Source organism: Peromyscus californicus, unplaced genomic scaffold, assembly GCF_007827085.1.
Source record: "Peromyscus californicus insignis strain IS unplaced genomic scaffold, ASM782708v3 Scaffold_4__1_contigs__length_199733344, whole genome shotgun sequence".
Taxonomy (NCBI): Eukaryota; Metazoa; Chordata; class Mammalia; order Rodentia; family Cricetidae; genus Peromyscus; species Peromyscus californicus.
Genome location: NW_026294562.1, coordinates 27,558,278 through 27,582,526, shown reverse-complemented (window position 1 = coordinate 27,582,526; position 24,249 = coordinate 27,558,278). Strand labels below are relative to the sequence as shown.

Sequence of the window (24,249 nt, the reverse complement as noted above, 5' to 3'; positions counted from 1 at the left end):
GCAAGAATTGTATAGTGCATGATTTTAAAGTATATATGCTAAATTCTAGTCTTTTTTGAAAAAAATCTTCCTAAAATTCAGGGAATATTCTCCATAATCTTAAAAAAAAAAAAGACTAAGTATGTTTTGAGGTCTTTCTAAAAATTGAGGCATAGGAGATCCAACTTTGTCCATCACTTCTTGACACCCTCAAGAATAAAGCAAACTTACTGATGTCCTCAGAAGGGATGGATCCATGCTTCCCAGCGGCTAAATTCCACTATTCTGAAGTCTCTTACAGCAGCCTATGCTCTACGTTTAGACTAAGTGGTCAATGTCATGCTGTACTATATCTGTCTAGAACCCATATGTCTGAATATAGACAAAGGAGAAAAACAAGTCTGTTAAAATGTGACTTCCAGCAGGATGCATGCCTTTAATCATAGCACTCATGGGGCAGAGACGAGCGGATCTCTTGCAAGCTCAAAGCCATCTTGAACTCCATAGGGAGCTCTAGGCAAACTTGGGCTATACAGACTTTGTCTCAAAAGCAAACAAATAAGAAGTGACTTTGAAGAGTGAAGTAGAGAGCTACCGGGCAGGTTCAATACAGAAAGGGGGAAAAAAAAGCTAAAAAGTTAGATGCCTAAGGGCAAGAGAGGTACTCTCAAGATACATAAGCATCTCTCACTTCAAACATTTTCCAGCATTTGGCTGTTCAAAAGTGTTTGCGCCTGGGTGGTGTTGGTGCATGCCTTTAATCCCAGCACTCGGGAGGCAGAGGCAGGTGGATCTCTGTGAGTTCAAGGCCAGCCCGGGCTGGAAAAAAAAATCAAAAGTGTTTGTTAGTTTTTCGGCTGCGTTGTGTTCTTACCCTGCAAGGAAATGCCACGAAACACGACAGAATCCGCTAACAAGAGTTTTATTAAAGGGACAGAGAGTGAACAGGCCTGTGGGAAACACGTGTGTGGAGAAGAAGGAGGAAGAAGAAGAAGAAGGAGAAGGAGGAACCGGGAACATGGCGCCGGATTTTAAAGGCTGGGCGTGGACAGATCAGCGTCACTACTACACGCAAGCGCGTAGATCACATGGCCACGTTGCGCGCCTACGTAGCCAATGGAACGTCACGGATCTTGGTCACGCGAGATGCCCTGACCCGGAAATGGCTATCCTGACCTGGAACTGGCTAGGTGGAAGTGTCTGTTGGGCATATGAGAACACGCCCGACCGTGGGGGCGTGTTGTAAACCTTTCATCCCTGACTCTTCCTTTTTTAAAAAAGAAAAAAATTGTGGTTGCCTGGGTATGGGGGCGACGTTTCTCTCAAAGACTGCTTCCAGCTGAATAGTGGACGTTGGTTGGCTCTTGGGGGGCAGGGGGATGAGAGGGTATATTGTGAAGTCCTGGGATAATGGTGGGCAGGTCCTGGAATGAAGTTCTGCCGTCCCCTCGTTCTGCAGCTGTCCATCCGTGCTGTGGCTGGGAACCTTCTGTTTGACAAGATACTGTTGACATAGAAAAGGCTTAGAGAGAAAGAATCATTATTATTTTATTTTGGAGTTGGCATTTGTCTGAGGTAGATCTGGCCTGTCCAGATAGAGACATGTGATATTTACCTGAGGTAGATCTGGCCTTAGTACTCTGCTTAATTTCTATCTGAGACAAGCCTTATTAGAGGTAGTTTATTTAAGGCACCGGTTTCCCTTATTAGGTTAGCATTTAGGAAACGCAGGTTATCAGTTACTGAGTATCGAACAATGATAGATTATTGTATTACATTATTCCTTACCGCCTGGATATTTTTGATGGTCCTTTTTGCCTCCGGCTCTGTGTGTCTACCTGAGAGACTGTGTCTACCTGAGAGACTGGTAGGGGAAAGGAATTGTTAGAGTCAGAAGAGTGAGTGGCTAGGAGGAGAAGTAAAGGAGCCGCTGGCGCGTCTGGGATGAGGCGAATGTGTGGAGCGAAAGAAATGGACGCTCCTACCTTAGCTAGAAGATCCCTCCCCATTAAAGGTACAGGGCAGCTTGGCACCACTAAGAATGTGTGTGTGAGAGGGATGCCTCTGAAAATGCAATTGAGTGGTGGTGTCTGATGAGGTAGATAAGGCTGTCCCCAACCCCGACAATAGGGAGACGAGCAGGAGAGGTGGGCCTCCAAAACTCTCTCAGGACAGAGTAGGTAGCTCCGGTGTCCAAAAGGAACGAGATGGGGCCGCCCATTGACCTTTATAATTACCCTAGGTTCCCTGTGTGAGATGGGAGTGGCCGGGGCGGAAACCAGGCAGCAGCAGTCCTCGCTGTAAGCCAAGCCTACAAAGTCAGCTGGAGGGTGGTCTTCATCTGGCGTTCCTATGTCGCTTGGGACATTAGGACAGTCAGCTGACCAGTGACCCTTTTGGTAACAGTTTGGACAAGGCTTTGTTGGTGCCCTTCGTGGGCCGGCGGTGCAAGCCTGGGCCCAATGGCCTTCTCTCCCATACTTGAAGCAGGGACCAGACGGCTTTCGGGGAGCCGGTCGGGCAGTGCTTGCCAGCATCTGGCAGCTCCTTTTATGGGCTTTTTCATCTCTCCCATGGTACACCTTAAATGCTATCACCAGCATATCTGCCTGTGGAGTTAGAGGGCCGTTCTCCAAACGTTTAAGTTTATCCCTAATGTTAGGGAAGCTCTGTGAGACAAACTGGGTTATTAGCAGCTGCCTGCCCTCAGGGCTCTCCGGGTCTAAGCTAGTGAACTGAAGCAGAGCCTTGGTGAGCGGCTCTAGGAAATGAGACGGATTTTCGTCCTTATCTTGAATAACCATTTTTAGTTTCTCATAGTTTACTGGTTTTAGGGCAGCCTTACGGAGACCTGTCAGGAGACAGGTAATAAACCTATCTCTGGCTAGACAGCCACCCTGGGTGTTATAATCCCAGTGTGGCTCTCGGTCAGGAACCGCCTCAGCTCCTGGTGGGTGTGAGAGGTTAGTTTGATGAATTTCGTCTGCATGAATCCTAGCCTGCTCCCAAACCCGCCTGCACTCCTCAGGAAGTTATTAGAAAGTATCATGAATATATCATGAAAGGTGAGACTATAAGATTGAGTTATATATTGAAACTGTTTAATAAAGGCAGCAGAATTAGAAGTATAAGAACCCAGCTTACTTTCTATCTGAGAGAGTTCTGCTAGAGAGAATGGAACATGAACTTTAATCAGTCCATCCACACCAGCCACCTCTCGCAAAGGGAGAACAGTGGAAGGTTTTGGATGGCTGGAATCAGGCAATTTAGCAGCCCGAGAGCGGGTGGTAGGAGGAGTGAAGTTTGGAGCTAGGGCAGGGCCTTTGGAACCGGCCGCTGCCGAGGAAGGAGCAGCTTTAGAAGAAGAATCTGGAAGGGGAGCGGAAGGAACAGTTGTTCTAGGAGTTGGAGCTGGAGGTCGAATAGGTGGAGGTTCGTTAGCAGGATCTAGAGTCAGAGATTCCAGAGTCAGAGAATCCTCCGGTTCAGGCATAGCCAGGAGCATATGAGCAGGAGAGAAGGAATCCAGAAGAGACGGTTTAGCACTGAGAAAGAAAAATGCTATAACACAGGGCAACTCTTTCCATCTGCCTGAGCGCTGACAGTAATTAGATAACTCCCGTAAAATATCGGGATCTAAGGAGCCGCTCGGCGGCCATTTTTGTTGTTTTCTAAAGCATACTTTGGTCATTTTTTAGAACATAGACGAGTTATCTTAGGAATCTTTATGTAAGGCATTAAACTGAGAGGTTTTAAAGCTTCAACAAGACAGCCTAATGGAGAGGAAGGACTAACAGGGTTGGAAGCCTTGTTTCCCATGTCTGCAGCGGAGAGACAGAAAAATAAAAAAGATAAAAAAACAAACTTGATCCGGAGCCAAGGCCCCAGGCGTCCCCAAGGCCAAGGACGGATCCCGGGCACAAGCCGCTCCTTGGCTCGTCAGCCACAGAAGCGGGGGCCCCTGCCACGTGAGGAAAGGATTCCCCGGGAATCCGGACAGCGTCTGCCGCTTCGTCAAGTCGGATGAACGTGTCGGCCCCACGTGGCCCCCAGGACGCACCCAACGGTGGTGGTCCCAACGCGAGAAATATCTCAGGCTGCAGACGTGGGAGAGGGCTAGAAATCTGAGGCCTGCGACAGGGGCCGACCGTAGCCAGTGAAGACCGTGGTCGGGGGTTCCCCCGGTCTCAAGAATACTTGTGAGGTACCGGTTGTTCTCACAGATTCAGGAAACCGTTTACACTGGCCGAAAAATGGGGGGGACTCACCAATCGGAGAAAGCGGTGTTGCATGGAATTTCTGCGGTCAGGCAAAATGGAGAGCGGTCTGTCGCGTACGGAGCAGAGTGTTGCAGTCCCCGGTTTACGGGTTTCCAGGCGCAGGGCGCCCGGAAGCACCCGCTCGGTTTCGGCACCAAAATGTTAGTTTTTCGGCTGCGTTGTGTTCTTACCCTGCAAGGAAATGCCACGAAACACGACAGAATCCGCTAACAAGAGTTTTATTAAAGGGACAGAGAGTGAACAGGCCTGTGGGAAACACGTGTGTGGAGAAGAAGGAGGAAGAAGAAGAAGAAGGAGAAGGAGGAACCGGGAACATGGCGCCGGATTTTAAAGGCTGGGCGTGGACAGATCAGCGTCACTACTACACGCAAGCGCGTAGATCACATGGCCACGTTGCGCGCCTACGTAGCCAATGGAACGTCACGGATCTTGGTCACGCGAGATGCCCTGACCCGGAAATGGCTATCCTGACCTGGAACTGGCTAGGTGGAAGTGTCTGTTGGGCATATGAGAACACGCCCGACCGTGGGGGCGTGTTGTAAACCTTTCAGTGTTTACAAGAGTCAGGCATAGGGGTGCACATCTTTTAATCCCAGCACTTAGCAGGCAGAAGCAGGTGGATCTCTATGAGTTCCAGAATAGCCTGGTCTGCATAGTGAGTTCCAAAACAGCTAGAGCGATATAGACTCTGTCACACACACACACACACACACACACACACACACACACACACACACAAAGAAAGAAAAGAAGAGAAAAGACAGGAAAAAAAAGGAAGGGAGAGAGGGAGGGAGAGGGAGAGAGAGAGAAAAAAGAAAGAGAGAGAGAAAGAAAGAAAGGAAGGAAGAAAGAAAGGAAGGGAGGGAGGGAGGGAGGGAGGGAGGGAGGAAGGAAGGAAGGAAAAGAAAGGAAGGAAGAAAGAAAGAAAGAAAGAAAGAAAGAAAGAAAGAAAGAAAGAAAGAAAGAAAGAAAGAAAGAAAGAAAGAAAAAAGGGTTTTCAGGGCTGGAGATGCGGCTCAGTTTGGTACAGTGATTACCTAGCATGCATGAAGTCCCCGTGCAAAGAAACTGAACATGGTGTTGCATGCCTACCATCCTGCCATTCCAGAGGGACAGACAGGAGGGTCAAAGTTCAAGATCATCTTTGACTGAATATTGAGTTTAAAGCCAAGGTGAGTTACAAGAAACCCTGACTAAAAAAAAAAAAAAAAAATTACCAAGAAAGAAAGAAAGGAGAAAAAGGTGCTTCCTGGTGAGCACAGCAGTGAGAGGTAAACGTCCACAATCCAGGAACTTCAGAGGCTGCGGCAAGAGAATCTTGAGTTTGAGGCCAGTCTGGTGATAAGGGACACCCATTCCAAATAAAGAAAAAACAGACAACAAAAAAAAGGTAAATGTTTTCAAACTCTTGCTTTGGAATTCTTTTGTTCCATCTTCCCTCTGAAGCCCACATGAAATAGATAAAAGCAAGCCTCCTTTGCACAAATTTCGAAATCATGTCACAACATTTAAAGTTAATTATGGTGGTCAGGATGAGAAATGTCTCCCATAGGCTTCTGTATTTGAAACTCACAGGCAGTTGAAGGTTTATAGCCTTGCCTACTTCCTGTCTCTGTCTGCTTCCTGAGTATGGATGAAATGTAATCACACAGCTTTCCCCTCTAGCCAGCATGCCACTATGGACCCTAGTACTCTGGAACCATAAGCCGAAACAGATTCTTCCTTAAGTTGCTCTTGGTCCTGGTATCTTATCACAGTAACAGAAAAGTAACTAGTACAGTAGTTAATAGGAATAAATGACACTGTTTTGAACAAAATAAAGGCAAAAAAATTGTCTCATGAAACAGCTTCATTTTCATGAATCCCAACACTTATCTATTTGTTTATTTTTATATTTATTGGTTTGTTTATTTGAGACAAGATCTCACTCTGTACCCAGCTAGGCTTCAAATTCACAGCAATCCCCCTGCCTCAGTGTCTCACGCTCCAATCAGAGGCATGAGGTCTCATGCCTGGCAACCCATTTGTGTACTCTACTGGCTTACACAGTACAGGCAGAACCCCAATTTACAGAAAAAGTGCAAATCCTAAATGTTTTTAACAGCTTTTTTTTTTCCCTCAGAAATTTGACTCAGAATTGAGGCAGTAGCAAGGAAAGGTTTACAGAAAGTCTTCCATAAAAAGCTGAAATCTAAAAATATTTAACAACTTATCACTCTGCTCATGATAAATATAAAAATCAAGTCATCCAAGCCTTTTAGCAAGTGCTCCAGTGCTAAGAGCGCATTATTCAAGGCCTGGCAGGTTACACATTTACTTCTTAGGTAACTGACCTCGGCCGAAGTGAGAGCAGTGGCCAAGCAGAAATGCCTAACCCTTGACGACCATGTAGTTGAAACTGGCGCACATGTGCTAGAGCGGTGTACTGGAGCATGTGCTAGAGCGGTGTACTGGAGCATGTGCTACTAATTCACTTATTGCTGACATCTCCCTACAGGCCAACAGAACTGCAGGTCTGTTCACAACAGTTCAGAAGATGCTGACCACGGGTCTCTGGAAACCATCCATGCCAGCAGCAGAACCGCAAGAGCCAACTAATGTGACCTGCACTGTGTCAGGATGTTAACGTCAATTAACAGGGTGGGGTTTTGTTGTTGTTTGTTGGGGTTTTGTTGGTGGTGGGATGTTTGTTTGTTTGTTTATTTGTTTGCTTGTGAGACAGGGTCTTGTGTATCCCTGGCTATCCTGGAATTCATTATGTAGAGCAGGCTGGCCTGTGCATTCTAGGCAAGCACTCTACTGTTTACACTATATCCTTAAACCACCACCAACAACAACAACAAGAACAAAATTAAGAGTCTTCAATGAAATATTTGAGCGCTTCCAGGTTATAAGCTGCATATAACTCTATACAAGAAAAAAAATGCTCACTGAATGAACTAATTCAAATAATTTATGCATTATCGTAGACTTCCCTGTATTGCACCTCAGTATAAAATTTCTGATGATGATACCTCTAAATTGTTAAAATATATTAAATGATATTCATTCTGTCAAGAAAGGCAAGAATGTATAAAATGTCTCTGAAGCCTATTTTGAAAAAACTGACAGAAACAAACTACCTCTGGCAGTCACACAGATGAGAGATGTGGTGCAGAACTCGTTTAGTTCCTGAGAATTCTTAACAAATATAGAGGTTCTAAGTAGATTTACTTTCTCTGTCTGCTTTTGTGCTTTGTTTTGAAACACAGTCATAGTATCTAAACTAAAGATCAGTGTGGCAAATTCCACAAAATTCAGCAATCCAGGGACCCCAGACCCTGGACCTAAACTCAGCTCTGTACCCTAACGATTTTCAAGATAGCACATTTACCTGTTTTTACTGGCCTTTTTTGGCAATCTTGAAGGAGGAAATATAAATATTTTACTACTATCCCTTGCTCGGCCTATAAGCATACTTCACTTATATTATGGATCCGTCTATAGAAATATGTCTGTCGTAAATCAAACAGTGAAGGGGAAGATGAATAGGAATCTCACTTACACAACTTAAGTAAAACATACCTCTCTGAACAGATGAAGATAGGTTTCTTCTGTATCCCAGAATCTAATCAATATTTATATGTATAATTCAGCTATTATTTGGCTTAAAAGGGCTTATTGGGAAATGTTATCATTTTCACTATTTTCTACAGAGAAAATATTTTCCAGTTTCAAACAACTCTGGACTTTGGAATTATAAAAAAACAAAAAACAAAAAACCATTTAAGTGGAACATGCTGAAGGACCACTGGACTCGACGTTGTATTTTCATATCTATAGCTGTGTAAAACAATGATTATTAATGTTTGTTTAAAAAGGAGAAGTGCAAATGTGCATTTAACAAGAAGCTATAGATGTTCAACACTGTACACAAACTCCTTTGTTAATTATTTATGCTTCCAAAAAATATCATAAATATAGTTACTGAATGAAAAAAAGATAAAAATAAATCTTTTCTTAAAAAGAAAAAAAGCATACTTCTCAAATTACAGTACTTGGGAGACTGAGGCAGGAGGAGTTCTGTGAGTTTGAGGGCTACATAGCAAGACCTTGTCTCAAAAATCAAATGAATAAATATTATCCATTTTAAGAGGGAGGCAGGTAAGATGACTCAGTTGCTAAAGCGCTTCCCTTACAAGTGAATGAAATCCAGATCCCTAGAAGCCACAGAAAAATCCAGGCACAGCGGCACATGCTCAGAATCCCAAAGGTGGTCAGACACGCAAGCAGATCCCTGGAGCTCACTGGCCGTTAGCCTAGTCTACCTGGTGAAGTTCCAGGCAAATAACAGACCCTGTCTCAGACAAAAGGTGGAATGTGTATGAACAAGAAGAATGGCACCTCAGACTCTGACTTTAATGTATACACATGTTCCCTGACCTCCAATGTGCACACATGCATGCATACACCATCACACACAAGAGCATGCAAACACACATGCACACTGCTACCCCCATCCCAAAAAATATTGTTCTTTCTCTCTCTCAGGTCCCAGCTCCCAATTTGTCTGTGTGTTTCAGAGGTTGCTTTCTGAGATATGTCTGTAGCCCTGGCTGGCCTAGAATCCACTATGGAGATCAGGCTGGCCTTGTTTCCTCTGCTTTGTTGAGTGCTGGGATTACAGACATATGCCAGCACTCTGGCTTATTTCTTCAGTCTTAATCTCTCTCTCTCAAGACAAAAATGATGAAGAAGTAGCCGGGCGGTGGTGGCGCACGCCTTTAATCCCAGCACTCGGGAGGCAGAGCCAGGCGGATCTCTGTGAGTTCGAGGCCAGCCTGGACTACCAAGTGAGTCCCAGGAAAAGGCGCAAAGCTACACAGAGAAACCCTGTCTCGAAAAAACCAAAAAAAAAAAAAAAATGATGAAGAAAATACTAATTATTTCTAGTCCAGTGACTTGAGAGTGATCCAAATGCAGCTTTTTGATATATTATTTTATTCCAAGAATGAGATATCAAATCTCAGACCATAAACAAATGGTTAAAAATTAATCACATACAAACAATAACAGGCACTTGCACACAAAGGGGTTCTCTGAAGACAACACAATAACCCAGCTTTTATTACTTGGTCTGTAAGTGAGATGTCACAAGCTTTATTGTGACTAAATAACTAAATTCATTTATCTAATTATGCATTCTATAATACACTACTACTTTTAAGCTTATATTTTTAAACAGGTTCTCTTACAGGAAAATAAAAAAAAAACATAGTAATTGTAATGAAATGATCCCTGAGATTTACTTTCATAACATCCAGTGTGTAAAGAGGGGAAGCTGAGGGTGAAATAAAAGAAAAAGAGAGAGAAAAGGAAAGATTTCACGTACGCTGCGATTACAGAAGTGGAGTTATGAGAACTTGCAGTTCCTAACGCTCTGGTCTCCAGTTTTGAGTCATGGTTAAATTTTCCCTAAGAAAAAAGCTTTCTGAAACCCCAGCACTGTCCAAATGTTCTTTCAAAACAAGGGAGTCACAACAGGTGATCTCTGAGACAAAATCTGAATGGTTCTTGGCCAGAAACATCCCAATTTTGCCTCCCAGATCCTGTTTATAGAAACAAACAGGACAATTTCCTTTCTACTTGGCTGGAACACACTTTAATTTACCTGCCATAGCAATAAACATGAAATAGAGATACCGTGGTCACTGCACCCTGACACTCCAATAGCAGTTAGTCATTGTACGTCACCTCACAGGTGGCACAGGCCTGACCAACACCTGAGAAGTAGAGGCAAAAGAACCGTGAGTCTGAGGTCATCCTCCGCTACATCACAAAAGTCTGGGGCCAGCCTGTCTCCATGAGACCCTGCTTCAAATAAACCAAATAATCACCTCAGAGAGGGCGATGGGCCCAACTGAAGCCTTGTTTAAAGCTATTTAAAGGCAAACACTTGCTGCTTTCCAAATCACAGTGAACAAGGACCTCAAAATAATTCAAGTCATTCGAAAACAATGACAGTGAATCATGAGACACATATAACTAAATCTAAGGTTATGATTTTCCTGGGGCTAAATGTTTGGTACACACAGGTACATTTATCTACAAGCATGAGTAAACACATTTTCTTCTCTTTTCAATGCCCCCTACCCCAGTGCATGCACAGTGAACTACAGTTCCTTGACCTCATTGACTAACCAATTGGTCAACCTGGCACCGAGCCCAACTGTGTTTGGAATAGCAATCTAACAAGAAGAAAGAGGTTATTGCAATATGGTTCTAAAGAAATTCTATCTCATGTCATAGTGGACCCTCAAGTATGTCTAGGACATTTTTTCCCCCAAATCAAGAACAGAAGCCAGGGCTCCGTACATGCTAGGCAGATGTCCTACCACTGTGCTACATCCTATACTTTCCCCTCATTCTTTCTTTACAATTAACTTGTTTGTTTGTTTATTTATTTATTTATTTATTTATTTATTTATTTGGAAGCCTGGCTGGTCTGGAACTATGTTGATCAGGCCAGCCTCAAATGTGCTTTATAACTGAGGACGACCCCAAATTCCTTGTCTTCACCTGCTGGATGCCTGTGGGGATTACAGGCATATGGGCCACCCCTGGCTTGAATAACTTTCCTAAACATTCCAGCAAGAGCCAAGAGGTAGGTAGTACCCTGAAACCCTCGTGGGAGTACCCTGAAGCCTAGAAGGGAGTACCCTGAAACCCTGGGAGATAGTACCCTGAAACCCTGGGAGGGAGTACTCTGAAACCCTGGAAGATAGTACCCTGAAACCCACCTGGGCAGTGGAAGCAAGATGATCAAGACTCAGGTCATTTTCATTTACATAATGAGTAGTTTCTGAACTGCCTGGGCCACAAAAGATCCCGTCACAAGGAAAGAAGAGGAAGGAGAAGGAAGATGAGGAGGAGGGGAGAGGAGGAGGAGGAAGGAAGGAAAGGAGGGAGGGAAGGAGGCAGGGAGGAAAAGGGGGAAGAAGAGGGGAAGGAAAGAAGGATTCCTGCTGGGTGTGGTGATCTATACTGATAACCAATCCAAAGGGGTGGAGGCAGGAGGATTACCTGAGTTCAAGTCCAGCCTGGGTTACATAGCCAGTTTGAAGCTAGTCTATGCTAAGAGTAACACCTTGTCTCAAAAACAAAAAAAAAAAACAAACAAAAAATGAAAAAAAAGTAAAGGATAAAGATCTCTGGTTCCCTCTTCTGATTTTCATCTTCAAGCACTGTGACACTTGGCAAAGCAGAAACTGTTGACCTTTCCTCTAGCTCTCTACATCAAATGCTTCAGTTATTCAACTGGTATGACTGATTACTTCTCTCTAGTTTGTAGCCTGTGTCCTTTTACTGGAGTACTGGTACACGTATAACTGGCTTCCTGCTTGCCAATTTTCATGGTGTAAATATAACCACCACAGCCTAAAATATTGGACGCAAAATTACAAAGAAGCGTGCACATTCAAGTCCTGCCTCCAGCATGAGCTGGCTTGAGCTCACCACCAGGACTCCTGGTTTGCATATCATAATCCCAAATTATACTACACTCATAGTCTAATTTATTATGGTACTACTACAAATACATGGTCACCTCAAAGAATAAATTTTATCTGGACCTTTCTCATGGTAAAAACCTTCTGCAAGGGGCTGGGCATGTAGCTCAGTGGCAGAGTGTCTGCCTAGCATAAAAAAGGCCCCGTGTTTGATTCATGGAACTGCATGCAACCAGGGGTGGCACAAACCTGCAATCCCAGAGAAATTACAGGGAGAATTTGAGGTTACTCTGGCCTCATGAAACTCCATATCAAAAATAAAAAAATAAATAGAATAAAAAACTTTCTTTCAGAGGGAAAGGACACCCCCTAAAGGTAAAATATTATTATCCCCTTGGCCAAACTTTTTGTTGTTGTTGTTTTTAATCTATTTTGATTTTGATTTTATTCTGTTTAGGTCTTGCTATGTACCCCTGGCTGACATAGAGCTCACGATTCTCCTGCCTCGGTTTCCCGCCAAGTGCTGTTATTACCAGCATGCCACCACCTTGGCTTCAAACCTCTTCATGGGCTACAGGTAGTTGGAATCAGACACGATGATGTGCATCTACAACTCCAGCTGCTTGAGAGACGGATGCCAGAGGAGCTACAACTCAAGGGCAGCTTCAACAACATAACAAGACCCAGTCTCAAAAACTACAAGTACGAAATTTGAAAGCATAGGTAGTTGTCGAAGCAGGATAGCAAACAGACAATCAGATCCTCAGTCACACACTCATGACTCTGCTGACACCTGTAACTGTCAAGCAACTGCTCCAGGTTCCACCAGCTTAGAGTCGCAGGAAACTGAAAACACATCAGTACTTGGCCCACAGGAATAAAACTGATTAGTTCCTATGGGGTCCCACCGCAATCATTAAATCTGATTCCAAGGCGACCAAGCTCATGCCCTCTAATTCCCATCACTCCCAAGGAGCTTTCTTGGGGTCTTGAGTTAATTCTGGCCAATAACCCAACACCACACATACTGAACGACATGAGTAGGGCTTGGCAGACGGAGTATTGACCAGTCTTAGTTCTTTAGGGACTCAGGATCCAGAGGAAGAGTTAAGATAATATAGCTATCCTAAAATATCTAAGGGGCTGTCATGGAAAAGACTGATTAGATAAATTGTGAAGGAACACAGGGTAGAAGTCGTGGGGAGAAGAGGCAGGTTTTGACCTAGACCATCTGTACAACCACCAATAATAATAGCTAACAGGTATTGAGTGCCTACATTGTTCAGGAAGCCTCAATATACTGCTGACTTGAATCAAGCTTAACATTGACCAAGCCCACCCTTGCCTTTTTATCCCAGCACAGTTGACCTTGGGAGATAAAGGGGTTGCTCGTCCAGAGCCCCAGAGAACTTCAAGTCACTGGCACTGTCTAAGCTGGCCACAGCTCACAGGTTTATGCAGACACAGTCTTCCTCTACGTAGAGTCCTTGCAGCCTCAGCCCCAGTAGAAACTCAAGGCCAGAGCACAAGAAGGACCTCATGGTAACGCTGAAGGCAACACACAGCTAGACACATCCATCTCATCTGTCACCTACCAGAAGACTATAAGGCAATTTTTTCATTTCCCGGAGAACAGGTTAAAAAGATGGCCTAAGAGCTAGACGCAGCTGTTCCAAAATCTTGTTCAATTCCTGCAGTTCTGAAAAAGAAAAGCTGTGATCTTTCTAATCCTTCTCATCTTTATCTGCCTTGCTTAAAGGCTGAGATATCAGTCAAGATCAAAGGATACTGCTTTAAAAACAATTTTGTAAGGGCCGACGAGATGGTTCAGTGGGCAAAGGCACTTGCTGCCAAATCTGAGGACCCGAGTTCAAGATCTAGGACCCACATGACAGAAGGACAGAATCAACTCCTGAGAGCTGTCCTGTGGGCCACCACAGACATACTGTGGCATATATCTGTAATGTCACTTAAATGTAATTTGAAAAATAGTTTAAAATTAAACAAAAACATTGTTCTGACACAAAATTAGCAGTTAAAAAACACTACTCACTTCTCTTATTTACTAAGTAGTCAACATCACTCTTGGACAGGACGTGCCTGTGTGGTCTCAGGGTGTAATGAGCCAAACTATGAGTGTAACAATGAAGTTAAGACTTGATTGCCATATGGCCTGCTTCTAGAAACATCAAAGGACATTTGGAAAATCTCCTTTCAGGAGGTGATGGAAGATGGGATTAGAGAATACTCTAAAACCCAGTCCTCAAATGATCCAAAGCATAAGCATACACTTTATACACGTTTTCCATATCTGGTCCTCTCTCCAGCTGGTAAGACGGACACCTCTGTTCCTGTTAATGAATGCACCTCGGAGAAGTTTGGACCTCACCCAAGTCTACACTGCTAGTTAGGGGAGAATCAGAGTCTAAATCCAGAGTTGATCTTTCCATAGTTCTTTCCTCTATAGAACACTTACCTTCTGGAACTCCATGAAATTCCTGGCCAGCAGAGTCAAAACCCTGTGTCTTCTGTTTCTTCATCTGTAGGCAACTGTAACCCTCACCTCACAGGGCACCATATAAAGGGGTCCACTTAGCACATAGGAAGTTGGGTGCTCCTTAACGTAGGCTATTGCTATTTTCGTAGACATGGATAAACTTACTGCCAAAGCTGGACAGACTGCACACACCTATCTGCTTTCAGTTTTACAGAACTGGTCCCTATTCCCAATGAAATGAGAGGCTTATTGTGACAGAAAAGAAAGCCATCTGGAGAGGGAGATAGGCTTGGGTATAATTATGGCCCTGACAATCACTATCTACATGTCTTCAGGCAGGTCACTTCATTCCTCTGAGCTTCTCCCCACCTGCACAATGGAGAACGTGCATGCACTTTTGTAAAAACAAACTTGGAACAAAGGTACACAGCTCTTACTCAACGATGGCTACCCGCAGGCGTCCACAACTGCCACAAGTCTCTCCAAATGACAGAGAAATCACATTGGCCAGGATCATGATTTCTATAGCTACCCCTAAACAATAGCATTCTCTCGCCCCTTTGAATCATCCAATACTCTCAAACACATTCTCAGGGAGAAGAATATACTCATAAATATCCATTCAACTCGAGGCATCTAAAAGGTGTCATAAATTAGATAACACGATACCAAGCTTGACAACTGTACTATCTATAAAAAAAATGTTACCCAAATGTCACACTGAGTACTGAGTACACTGAAGTTTTTAATGTATGAATTAGAATATTGTCATTCCAAGGTGGGTGAGTATTGGCACACATATTAAAGCTAAGGCACACTACTTAAATGTAATAAAAATCAAACAGGGCTGGGGCTATAGCTCATGAGATACTACTTGTCTAGCACGTACAATGTCTTGGGTTCAATCCTAGATACTGGGGGTGGGGTGGAGAAGTTATTTTGTTTTGGTTTTTTTTTTTTTTTTTTTTTGAGAGACTGTCTCTCTCAGTAGCTCAGGCTGGCCAGAAACTGACTATGTAGCCCAGCTGGAATTGAATTCTGGACAATCCTCCTGCGTTGGCCTCCATATTGCTGGCTTTCCATGTATGAACCATCATGCCAAACAGATAGCTTGTAACACACATACACAATGAACACACAAATTGGCACCAAAAAAACAAACAAAACAAAGACCTGACAGTGAAAACTAATACTTCCACTACAGACAGCTCTTGGCAAAGTTGCAATAGGTTTCATCTTATTCACTTGTAAAATGTCCCTCATTTTAATTAACAGCTAATAATTAACAGCACCATTTCCAGCTCTGGTTATAACACCAAACAGATCCACACTGTGTGCGCTTAACAGAATCCTGATCCTTAACCAGAGACAAAGGAAAAATTTTAAACTTATTGTGTGTGTGTATGTATTGTGTGTGTGTGTGTTGTGTGTATTATGTGTGTTTATGTTTATTGTGCATGTGTATTGTGTGTGTGGTATGTGTAGTATGTGTATTATGTATATGTGTGTATCGTGTGTGTCTGTGTGTACTGTGTGTGTTTGTGTGTACTGTGTGTGTATTGTGTGTTTGTGTGTACTGTGTATGTGTATTGTGTATGTATTGTGTGTGTTTGTGTGTATTGTGTATGTGTGTATTGTGTGTTTGTGTGTAATGTGTGTGTGTATTGTGTGTATTGTGTATGTGTATTGTGTGTGTACTGTGCATGTGCATTGTGTGTGTGTGTAGTGTGTGTGTGTGTGTGTGTGTGTGTGTGTGGCGCGGGAGGGCACATAAAGACTGGACAACAGCTGGCAGAAGTCAGTCCTCCTCCTACATGTGCTGCAGAGACTGGCTCGTCATGAGCTGTGAGGTTTGGAGGCAACCCTGCTGAGCCGTCTCATCCTAGGCCTTCAATTTCAGTCTATTTGGAACATAACTGGCACACTTAAAGCTGCGCATGGCAGCACATGCCTGCAATCCCAGCCATTGGGAGGATGAGGCTGGAAGAACACAGGACAAGATCAGTCTGTTCTGCAGAGTGAGTTCTAGGCCAGCCTGTGCTATGAAACCTTGTCAAGGAATAGAGGAGGAGATGACAATTTGACCAGGACCCACAAGGTAGCCCCTGCTTACATTTAATATTTTGTAATTGAATGTGCACTACTTCTTGTCTGTCTGGAATGACTGATTTTGACTAAAGAAGAAAAGAAAGGCAGATTTATCTGTACTCTGCAAATAACAATGAGAAAATTTTCCCTATTTCTTTTCATGCTGACTTTTCTGATTGGCCAATTCAAAAGTAAAGCCTAAGTGTCCGAGCACAGTATCTCAATATTTTAAAACTTTAGGTCCTGTACTTCCACAATTGCAGCTAAAACTGATAACAGATTAAGTTTTTGTCAAGTTTGTATCCATGTTAATACATAACGATTCATTCATTTTCTGCTACCACAATGCTCTCTTCGAATAATACAAGAAATCAGAACCCCTTATCAGAAGGCCACCAGCTTGGATCACCTGTAACTCCTGCCTGCTACCATGTGATGGAAGGAAATGGTGCCTGCCTTTCATACTAAGTACCGTGTGCCCAGTTACCACCTAAGTATTCTTCTATTCTTTCCACTAATGCTGTGTCTCATCCAAAACAATATCCCTTGTATCTAAAATCACTAGTGTTTCTCTTCCTTCCCCCCCTACATTAATTTTTTCTTTCCTTCTCTCTTTCTTCCTTCCTCCTCCTCTCCTCCTTCTTCTTGTTCTCTTCCTCTTTTTGTTTAAAGACAAAATCTCCCCATGTAGTTCAGAGTGGCCTGGAACTCCCTACATAGCCCAAGCTAACCTGAATCTTTAGATCTTCCCGCTCTACCTCCTGAGTGCTGGGATTATGTGCTGGGCAAAGTGCCACCACATCAACCTAACACACACACACACACACACACACACACACACACACACACACACACACACGGCCCTAAACATACATACCCAATACACACACACACACCTAAACACACACAACTCTAACACACATACACACCTTTGTGTGTGCATCCAAAACTATTACATTATTCCTCTATGCATGTGGTGGATTGGTTCTAGGAGCCCCTGACTCCTCCCCATCTGAGGATACCACAGTCTATGCATGCTCTGCATGAAATGGCTCAGTTGCCTGGAATATACTTTAAGTCAACTGTGGATAACTTGTAACATCTAACCCAAAGCAATTGTTATATGAGGAGTTGTTCTGCTGGCTGCAATCCAGTTTGCATTATGTGTGTGCATTTCATGATGTAAAGACCTAGCTACAGACTAAAGATACAAGCTGATATTCTGCATCAATCAACAACAACAGCTAAACAAACAGGCAAACAACAAATAAGCAAGCCTCTCATAGTGGCACATGCCTGTAATCTCAGCACTTAGGAGGCTGAGACAGGAAGCTTGCCATGAATTCTAGGCCATCCTGAACTATGCAGTGAGTTCCAGCCAGTCTAAACTGTTTCAAAAACAAACAAATAGAAAACCCAACAACAACAAAAATGTTATCAAAATCTCAATTTAGTAACATTCAAAATTACTCTTAAAATGTAGCATATTGTAGCTGATATGGGGGTATGCCTGTAATACCAACTGTCTAGAGACTGAGACAAGAGAATCATGAGTTTGAGCATAGTCTGGGCTACAGAGCAAGCCAATCTCAAACAAATAAATAACATAAAATTTTTAAATGCCATATTTGTTTTATTTTGTTTTATTGAGACAGAGTGGTATCTATCCCAGTCTAGATTCAAATTCGCTATGCAGGATGATCTTGAACTCCTGATCCTCTAGCTCCTACTTCCCATGTGACGGGATAAGGAGCATGGGATAATATGCAAGCTTGGGATCACTGCTGGAAATGGAGCCCGGGGGTTTTGTTCATTCATAGACAAGTACTCTATATTCCTACTCATTAATTACCAAAACCACATACTAAACCAAACCAAAACAACAACAAAAACAGAACTATTTGTTATTATGTGGGGGTGGTATATGGTATGTGTGTATTACATAGTTCTATTTTTACCTATCTTAGTTTGTGAATGTGTGTATATGTGTGTGCACATATGCCATAGTGTGGGTGTGGAGGTCAGAGGATAAACTTGCAGAAGCTAGTTCTCTCCTACTATTTGGGGCTGGAGAATCAAACTCAGGCCACCAGGCTTTGCTGCAAGCCCCCTTACTCGCTAGCCAGCACCGTATCTAGAACAGCTATTTTCTGAGTGATGGAACCATGAGTACCTTTTCCTACATTTCTGGAGGAAAGAAAAACAAGTATGGGATTAGGAGTGCTGGAACTAATAAAGTTCAGTCTCTTTTACTTAGGCCTGCATTGCTTTCTCAAAGGAAGCCAGTCTGAGGCAGCATCTACTGCTCCATTGCCCGTCCTGAGATTCATGGTGGCCAACGGTGTTTACTGATGATAGCCGGAAGGCACTGGGGGAGTATAGATTTTTCTCCTGTCATCCGCACACAAGTGCTACGTGGTCTGATTACCTTCCTTTCACTCATCCTGAAACACAAAGGTTGAGTACGAGCTTCGTCCACACAACTGAAATTCAAACCCAAGTCATCTGGATGGAGGGAGGGGTGCCTTTATACAAGGTCGAATGAGTTAGGCATTCCTAGCACCTGGGAGCTATACTCATTTCCAGACTTTTGGAAATGAGTTGACCACCCCAGCCAGGCGACTTCACCTGTGTCACAGACATCAGCACGGCAGAGTATGTCACCAGCCAGCCTGACCTCCTCCTCGGGGTTGGGAGGGGCACCCCAGGAAACCTAAACTCGATTGGAACCTGCTTTGTGCTTTTGAGTCAGCTTTTCAAAGCGAACTTTTTGATCCATGTATATGTGCGTGCTAAATAAAATCACCAGGACTACTTTTAGCTTAATGCTGGAAGTAAAACGGTTGGCAAGTATTAACTACCTACTAACCAAAATAAAATGTAACAGAGAGCTGTCAGGGGAAAAAAAAATAATAATAAAACCAGCACAACAGAGTAGATCAAGGGACCCTCTCTATGGATCCTTCATTGGGAACCACTGGAGGTCTTCCGACAAAATCAGCTACAGAAATGGAGGCAACTATCCAGTGAGGTGGTGATGCCACTTGAACCATTTTTCTGCTTCAATACCAATCACATATGCACGCTTCTCCATTTCAAAGTACATGAGAATACATCATTTTTAATCAGACTTCCAACTTACCTGTAAAGGAAGTAACAAAAGCAGTCAACAAAGGTAGTGAGGGTGAGAGTCAGGCAGGGCTTAGGAGTAGCTCTGTGGGCCAGTATGTTTTGGGCACGTGGGAGGCCCTAGTTTCAATACCCAGCACACACACACACACACACACACACACACACACACACACACACACACACCCCTAATACACACACAAATACATGAGAACATAATTAAATGCTCACTCATATAGCCGGCTAGACAACTAGTACAGAGCTCACAAAGCAAGATTTGTCAGCTCTGAAACATCATGGAATCCTGCAAGTATAAGAAACAACATCTAGTTCAACTCCAGCATTCCAAGAGCACTGGTACCGTAGTTTATCTCATGCCTGCTAAGAGGAAGGGGCAGACAAAGTAACTCAGAAACCTGATGAAGAAGTTAGTCTTAGCAAAGGTCTACAGGGAGTAAGTAAGGTAGGATGACATTGAGATGACAACATTCTCCTCTCCTTGTTTAGTAATACCAACAAGTAACTGATCTGATTTTTGGAAGGTGCTGGGAGTGAATCCCAGGGAGTTTTGGACGCTGGGTGTCTACATCTTCTTCTACTGAGCCATTCTTTCAGCCTCCTGACTAATTTCTAAGTTAGAACACCTTCGTACTCAGAGACTTTTGGTTTTAAGGGTTTTTGTGGGTGTGTGTTTTGTTTCTTTGTTTTAATTTATATATACATGTGTATGAGGCATGTGCGCAGGTGTCTTCACAGGCCAGAAGAGGGTATCAGATCCCATAGGGTTGGAGTTACAGATAGTTGTGAGCCTTCTGATGTGGGTGCTAGAAACCAAAGCCTGGTCTCCTGGAAAAGCAAGCACACACTCTTAACTGCCAAGCCATCTCTTTTGTGCTAAGCCTAGTTGTAAGTAAGAAACTTTGGTAGTGAAATGTACAGGCGTACTCCTTAGAGCATGCACAATTTATTTCAGAACTGTGTTTCAGGGCTGCAGAGATGGCTCAGTAGTTAAGAACATTAGTTGCTCTTGCAGAGACATAGGTTTGGACCAGCCCCTAAATGGTGGCTCACAACTACCTGTGACTTCAGTACCAGGGGACCTGATGCCCTCCTCTTACCTCTGATGGTACCAGGCACACATGTGGTATAGAGGTATACATGTAGGCAAAACATTCATACACATAAAATTTTAAAAAAAAATTTAAAAAATGCAATATGTGATCAAACCTAAGAAAATTAAACATAGTAGGATAATGAAAAACAAGCTATGATCAAATCCTTTAAAAATTAGTATATAAGCCAGGGTGGTGACACACACCTTTAATCTCAGCACTCAAAAAGCAGAGCCAGACGGATCTTTGCAACTAGCTTATTCCCAAGATAGCTGATGCTACATGTGAGACCCTACCTCAAAGAGCAAACAAACAAAAAGTTGTAAATAAACCAAGTGTGGTGGTTTACTGTAGAAACAGGAGGATCAAGGAGCGCAAGGTTAATCTTTGGTACACTTGGAGTTTGAGGCCAGCCTGGGCTACAGGAGATCCTATCTGGAAAAAAAAAAAGGTAAATAAATAACTTATAAAAAAAACAGAATTCGTAAATAAAAAAGGATGAAAAGTTTTTACTTTTCTGTCAGAAACACAAGCCCCTTAACTTCTGACATTTTATTTTAAAATAATCCCTATAGCTTTATAAGCATGGTTAAAGCTTAGATTAGTTTTTCTCTTTCTTCAAATCACTGTTAGAGACTGTATTTTCAATTCCTCAAAACGTATTTTAAGACATTCAGAGTAAGGCATGATGGTAGAGGCTCGTGATCCTCAGGAGGCTGAGGCATGATGAATACCAAGAGTTACAGGCCAGCCTGGGGCTGGATCACAAAATCCGTCTCTAAAACACCAGAGAGACAGCTCAGCAAGGCAGGGCCCTTGCCGCCATGAGTTTGATGACCTGAGTTGGATCACTGGAACCCACATGTTGGAAGGAGAAACCAACTCTTCCAAGTTGTCCTCACCTCCTTGGCTGTTGCGGTGTGCTCACACCCACATACCCACCACCACACAGTAAAAAAGAAAAGCCACAACAAGAAAAAGACAATTCAAGCCATCAACTCTGCCTCTCTGCCACCCCTGCAAGTCACTGTAGATCAGGCTGGTCTCAAACTGGAGTCTCCTCACTCATACTCCCCAGTGTTGGGATCGTAGGTCTCTGCCAACATTCCTGCTTAGTTCTTTCTTGGAGTCTAGCTATTGTCATTGAAAACTATAGTAAACTCTTTAAAATGCAGATCAGAGAAGTAACTAAAATGTGGTTTCACAGAAGTAAAACCAATGAATAAGACACAGGTATCAGTCAATATGAATTTCATAAAATAAATTTCCAAGAACTATAAAAAAGTCTGCAAGAACTCGGACACTAAATAACTGTCTTACAGCCACAGCCAAACCAAACCTACTGTGTAGTTTCCAAATTCCACACACACCTTAACATTTCAGACCTACGAAATGCGTGCCCTGGATTCACCCACAGTCATGTTCAAGCGTTTTCCAAAGTTTTAGAAACTAATGCACTGCAGAAAAGCTATGAAAGGAGATAAAAATCACCAACAAAGGCTGAAGGAGTTATGCTGTTTGCCAAAGATCAAACTTTTACAGAAATTTAAACCCAATCAAGTCATTTCCCAACACCAAACAGTAATTTATATGCAAAAAGTACACGTTTGAATGCGTTCACTTTAACATGCACTCTACTTACTTTGCTTTTTGCCATTTATAAGCTTCATTAAAGACACTCACAAAGAGGTAACCAGTTGAATGGAGTTAGGCTCAGATAAGAAAAAAACAGTCAACTCTACCTACAAACTGACATCCCAGAACAGTCAGGAGGAGAAGGTACCCTTTACAATCTACCATTATATATACAAGTCTCGGATTGTGAAACAACGCACTTTCAGCTCTGTACAATTACAAACACTCAACTCTACCCACTCCAGAAAAAAATAAATAAATAAAATAATCCACCTGCAGGCCTTATTGGTCCACATAGTTCCGGCCCACATGGTGTCAGTGGGTGTTTCCCTCCACACAGGCCGTCTCACTGGCTGTTGTAGAAACACTGTTTAATAGGCTGTGATTTTGGGGGATTGTCAAACTCCACGCCTCCAGACTTAAGCTTGCCAACCGGCCCAAGATACTGGCGGTTGCTCTGCGATTCAAAGGGCAAGCTTGGTAGCCTGAGCTCCTAACCCCAAAAGATGAGCTCGGAGAAGGGAGCAGTGAGCCGGAGCTGTGCCAGCCTGTCCCTATCCCTAGTCCTAGACCCAAGATCAGTCGGGTGCATGCACCGGGCCACCAATAAGGGCGGGCAGAGCGTTCGCCTTTTCTCCACTATGACCGAGAGACCAGCTACAGTTAGTGTCAGGCGGATAGGACTAGCCAGGCACCACCGCGGGCCACCACCTTCAGCGCTCAGCGCCTCTAGGGAGGATGCAGTCCCGAGAGGGCGCTTGGCCGCCCCCTCAACAGCAGGCACCGCCGTTCCCTCCCGTCGGGACTTACGCGGCCTGTTCTTCCTCCCGGAGTCCATCCTCCTCCGCAGCCGGCATTTCTTGGCCGGAGAGTCATGCTGGGAGAACAGCGGCTGCGGCTGCAGCTCCGACAAGAGCTGGAAGCGTGCGGGCGGCGGGTCGCGGCTGCAGGCGGGCGGCGGCGGGTGGAAGCCGTTGTGCAGCAGCCCGTTCACGGCGGCCGCGGCGCCCTCGGGGGGCCCCGGGGACTGCAGGGCCGCGCGCTCGTGCTGCGCGCCGCGGTCGCCCATGCCCGGGGCTGGCGGAGCGGTGCGCGGGCTCCGGCTCAGGCGGCCTCGCTGGAGGTCACGGTCGGGCGTCCTCCTATCCTCCGATCCTCCCTGCGCCTTGCTATCCGGCAGCCTCGGCGCCGCGGCCGGGGGCTGGCGGCCCGGGCGCTCCTCCCCTCCTCCCGCCGGCGCCCCCGTGTCTTCCGCGACCTGGCCTCCGCGCGCCGGGCTGGCTGCTCCCGCCCGCAGCATGTCGGCCTCGCGTGCCGCACCGGGAACCTCCGCGGACCCCGGCCGGGGCGCCCGCCTCCCCCTCATCCCCAGGCCGAGCCACTTCAAATGCGGCTTCCTCGCCTCCCAGACCTGTCCCCGCCACTGAGCATGCCCAGTCCTGCCCGCCACCGCCACCGACGAGTTTTAACGTGCGGAATGAAGTTCTCAGGGTTTGCGAAGAGGAGATAGGCGGATCGGGCTTTGTGTGTCGAAGCGAGCCTAAAGGGTACTGGGTGAGGTAGGCACGAGACAGCCAGAAGCCTCGGGAGGAATGTGGGAGGAAGCCAAATATTTGCAGAGGTTTCAGGTTTGCTAATCCTATCCCCAGTGGGCTAGTACCTTTACAAGGTCACTCATGCTCACACCCCCGCCCCCCGAAAGTGTGTGTTCCTGCGCGCGTGCGTTAATGTCACCAAACTACTCCGAGGTCTGAAGGGAGGGAAGAGAACAATTATTTATAGAAAGGTAGGCAGCCTTGGAGAAGGAGGGGAGTGAAATTCTTTGGCTGGCACACGCACACAAACAGCATGTGTTCTTGAGTTAGTTGTCTTTTGCAGAGAGGAAACCTAGGAATACAGTGTAAGGACAGTGAAGGACAAAACTAGGCAGGAATAACCCGTGCTCGAAGAGACCAAGTAAACAGATACGATCCCAAGCTATAAAAAGCGCATTCCTCACCCAGAAAAGACCGAGGGGGACAACGTCCTCTCCTGTTGTTCAT

At 44.5% G+C, this 24,249-nt stretch overlaps 2 protein-coding genes across 7 annotated transcripts in view; both read right to left on the bottom strand.

Annotated features, from left to right (window-relative positions):
• The window catches only part of Pank1 (pantothenate kinase 1), a 73,025-nt gene extending 49,349 nt beyond the window's left edge, over window positions 1–23,676 (bottom strand). Inside the window, exon 1 of one of the 5 annotated variants that reach the window (XM_052762080.1) lies at window positions 23,018–23,676. In XM_052762080.1, the coding sequence (XP_052618040.1) occupies window positions 23,018–23,573 (556 nt within the window). In that variant the 5' untranslated portion in view covers window positions 23,574–23,676. Of the gene's footprint in view, window positions 1–14,222; window positions 14,533–22,214; window positions 22,393–23,017 lie in introns of those variants that run through there. The other 4 variants (XM_052762079.1, XM_052762082.1, XM_052762083.1 and 1 more) reach the window with 4 other exon arrangements.
• Window positions 843–5,023, bottom strand: LOC128125092 (uncharacterized). Of its 2 annotated transcripts, none has more exons than XM_052762084.1 (2): window positions 1,768–5,023; window positions 843–1,501 (listed from the first exon to the last, which is right to left on the bottom strand). In XM_052762084.1, exons 1-2 carry the CDS (start codon window positions 2,781–2,783, stop codon window positions 1,252–1,254), a joined length of 1,266 nt encoding a protein of 421 aa, XP_052618044.1. In that variant the 5' UTR covers window positions 2,784–5,023; the 3' UTR covers window positions 843–1,251. The 2 variants fall into 2 exon arrangements, with proteins under 2 accessions (XP_052618044.1, XP_052618045.1); XM_052762085.1 differs by having other exon boundaries at window positions 844–1,483; window positions 1,768–5,020.
• Window positions 23,677–24,249: the final 573 nt, after the last annotated feature.

Coding starts and splice junctions, on each gene's coding strand:
- LOC128125092 (XM_052762084.1), bottom strand. CDS start 2,783: ATGGTTATTCAAGATAAGGACGAAAATCCGTCTCATTTCCTAGAGCCG. Junction 1,502..1,767: donor CCATCAAAAATATCCAGGCG/GTAAGGAATAAT, acceptor TTTCTCTCTAAG/CCTTTTCTATGTCAACAGTA.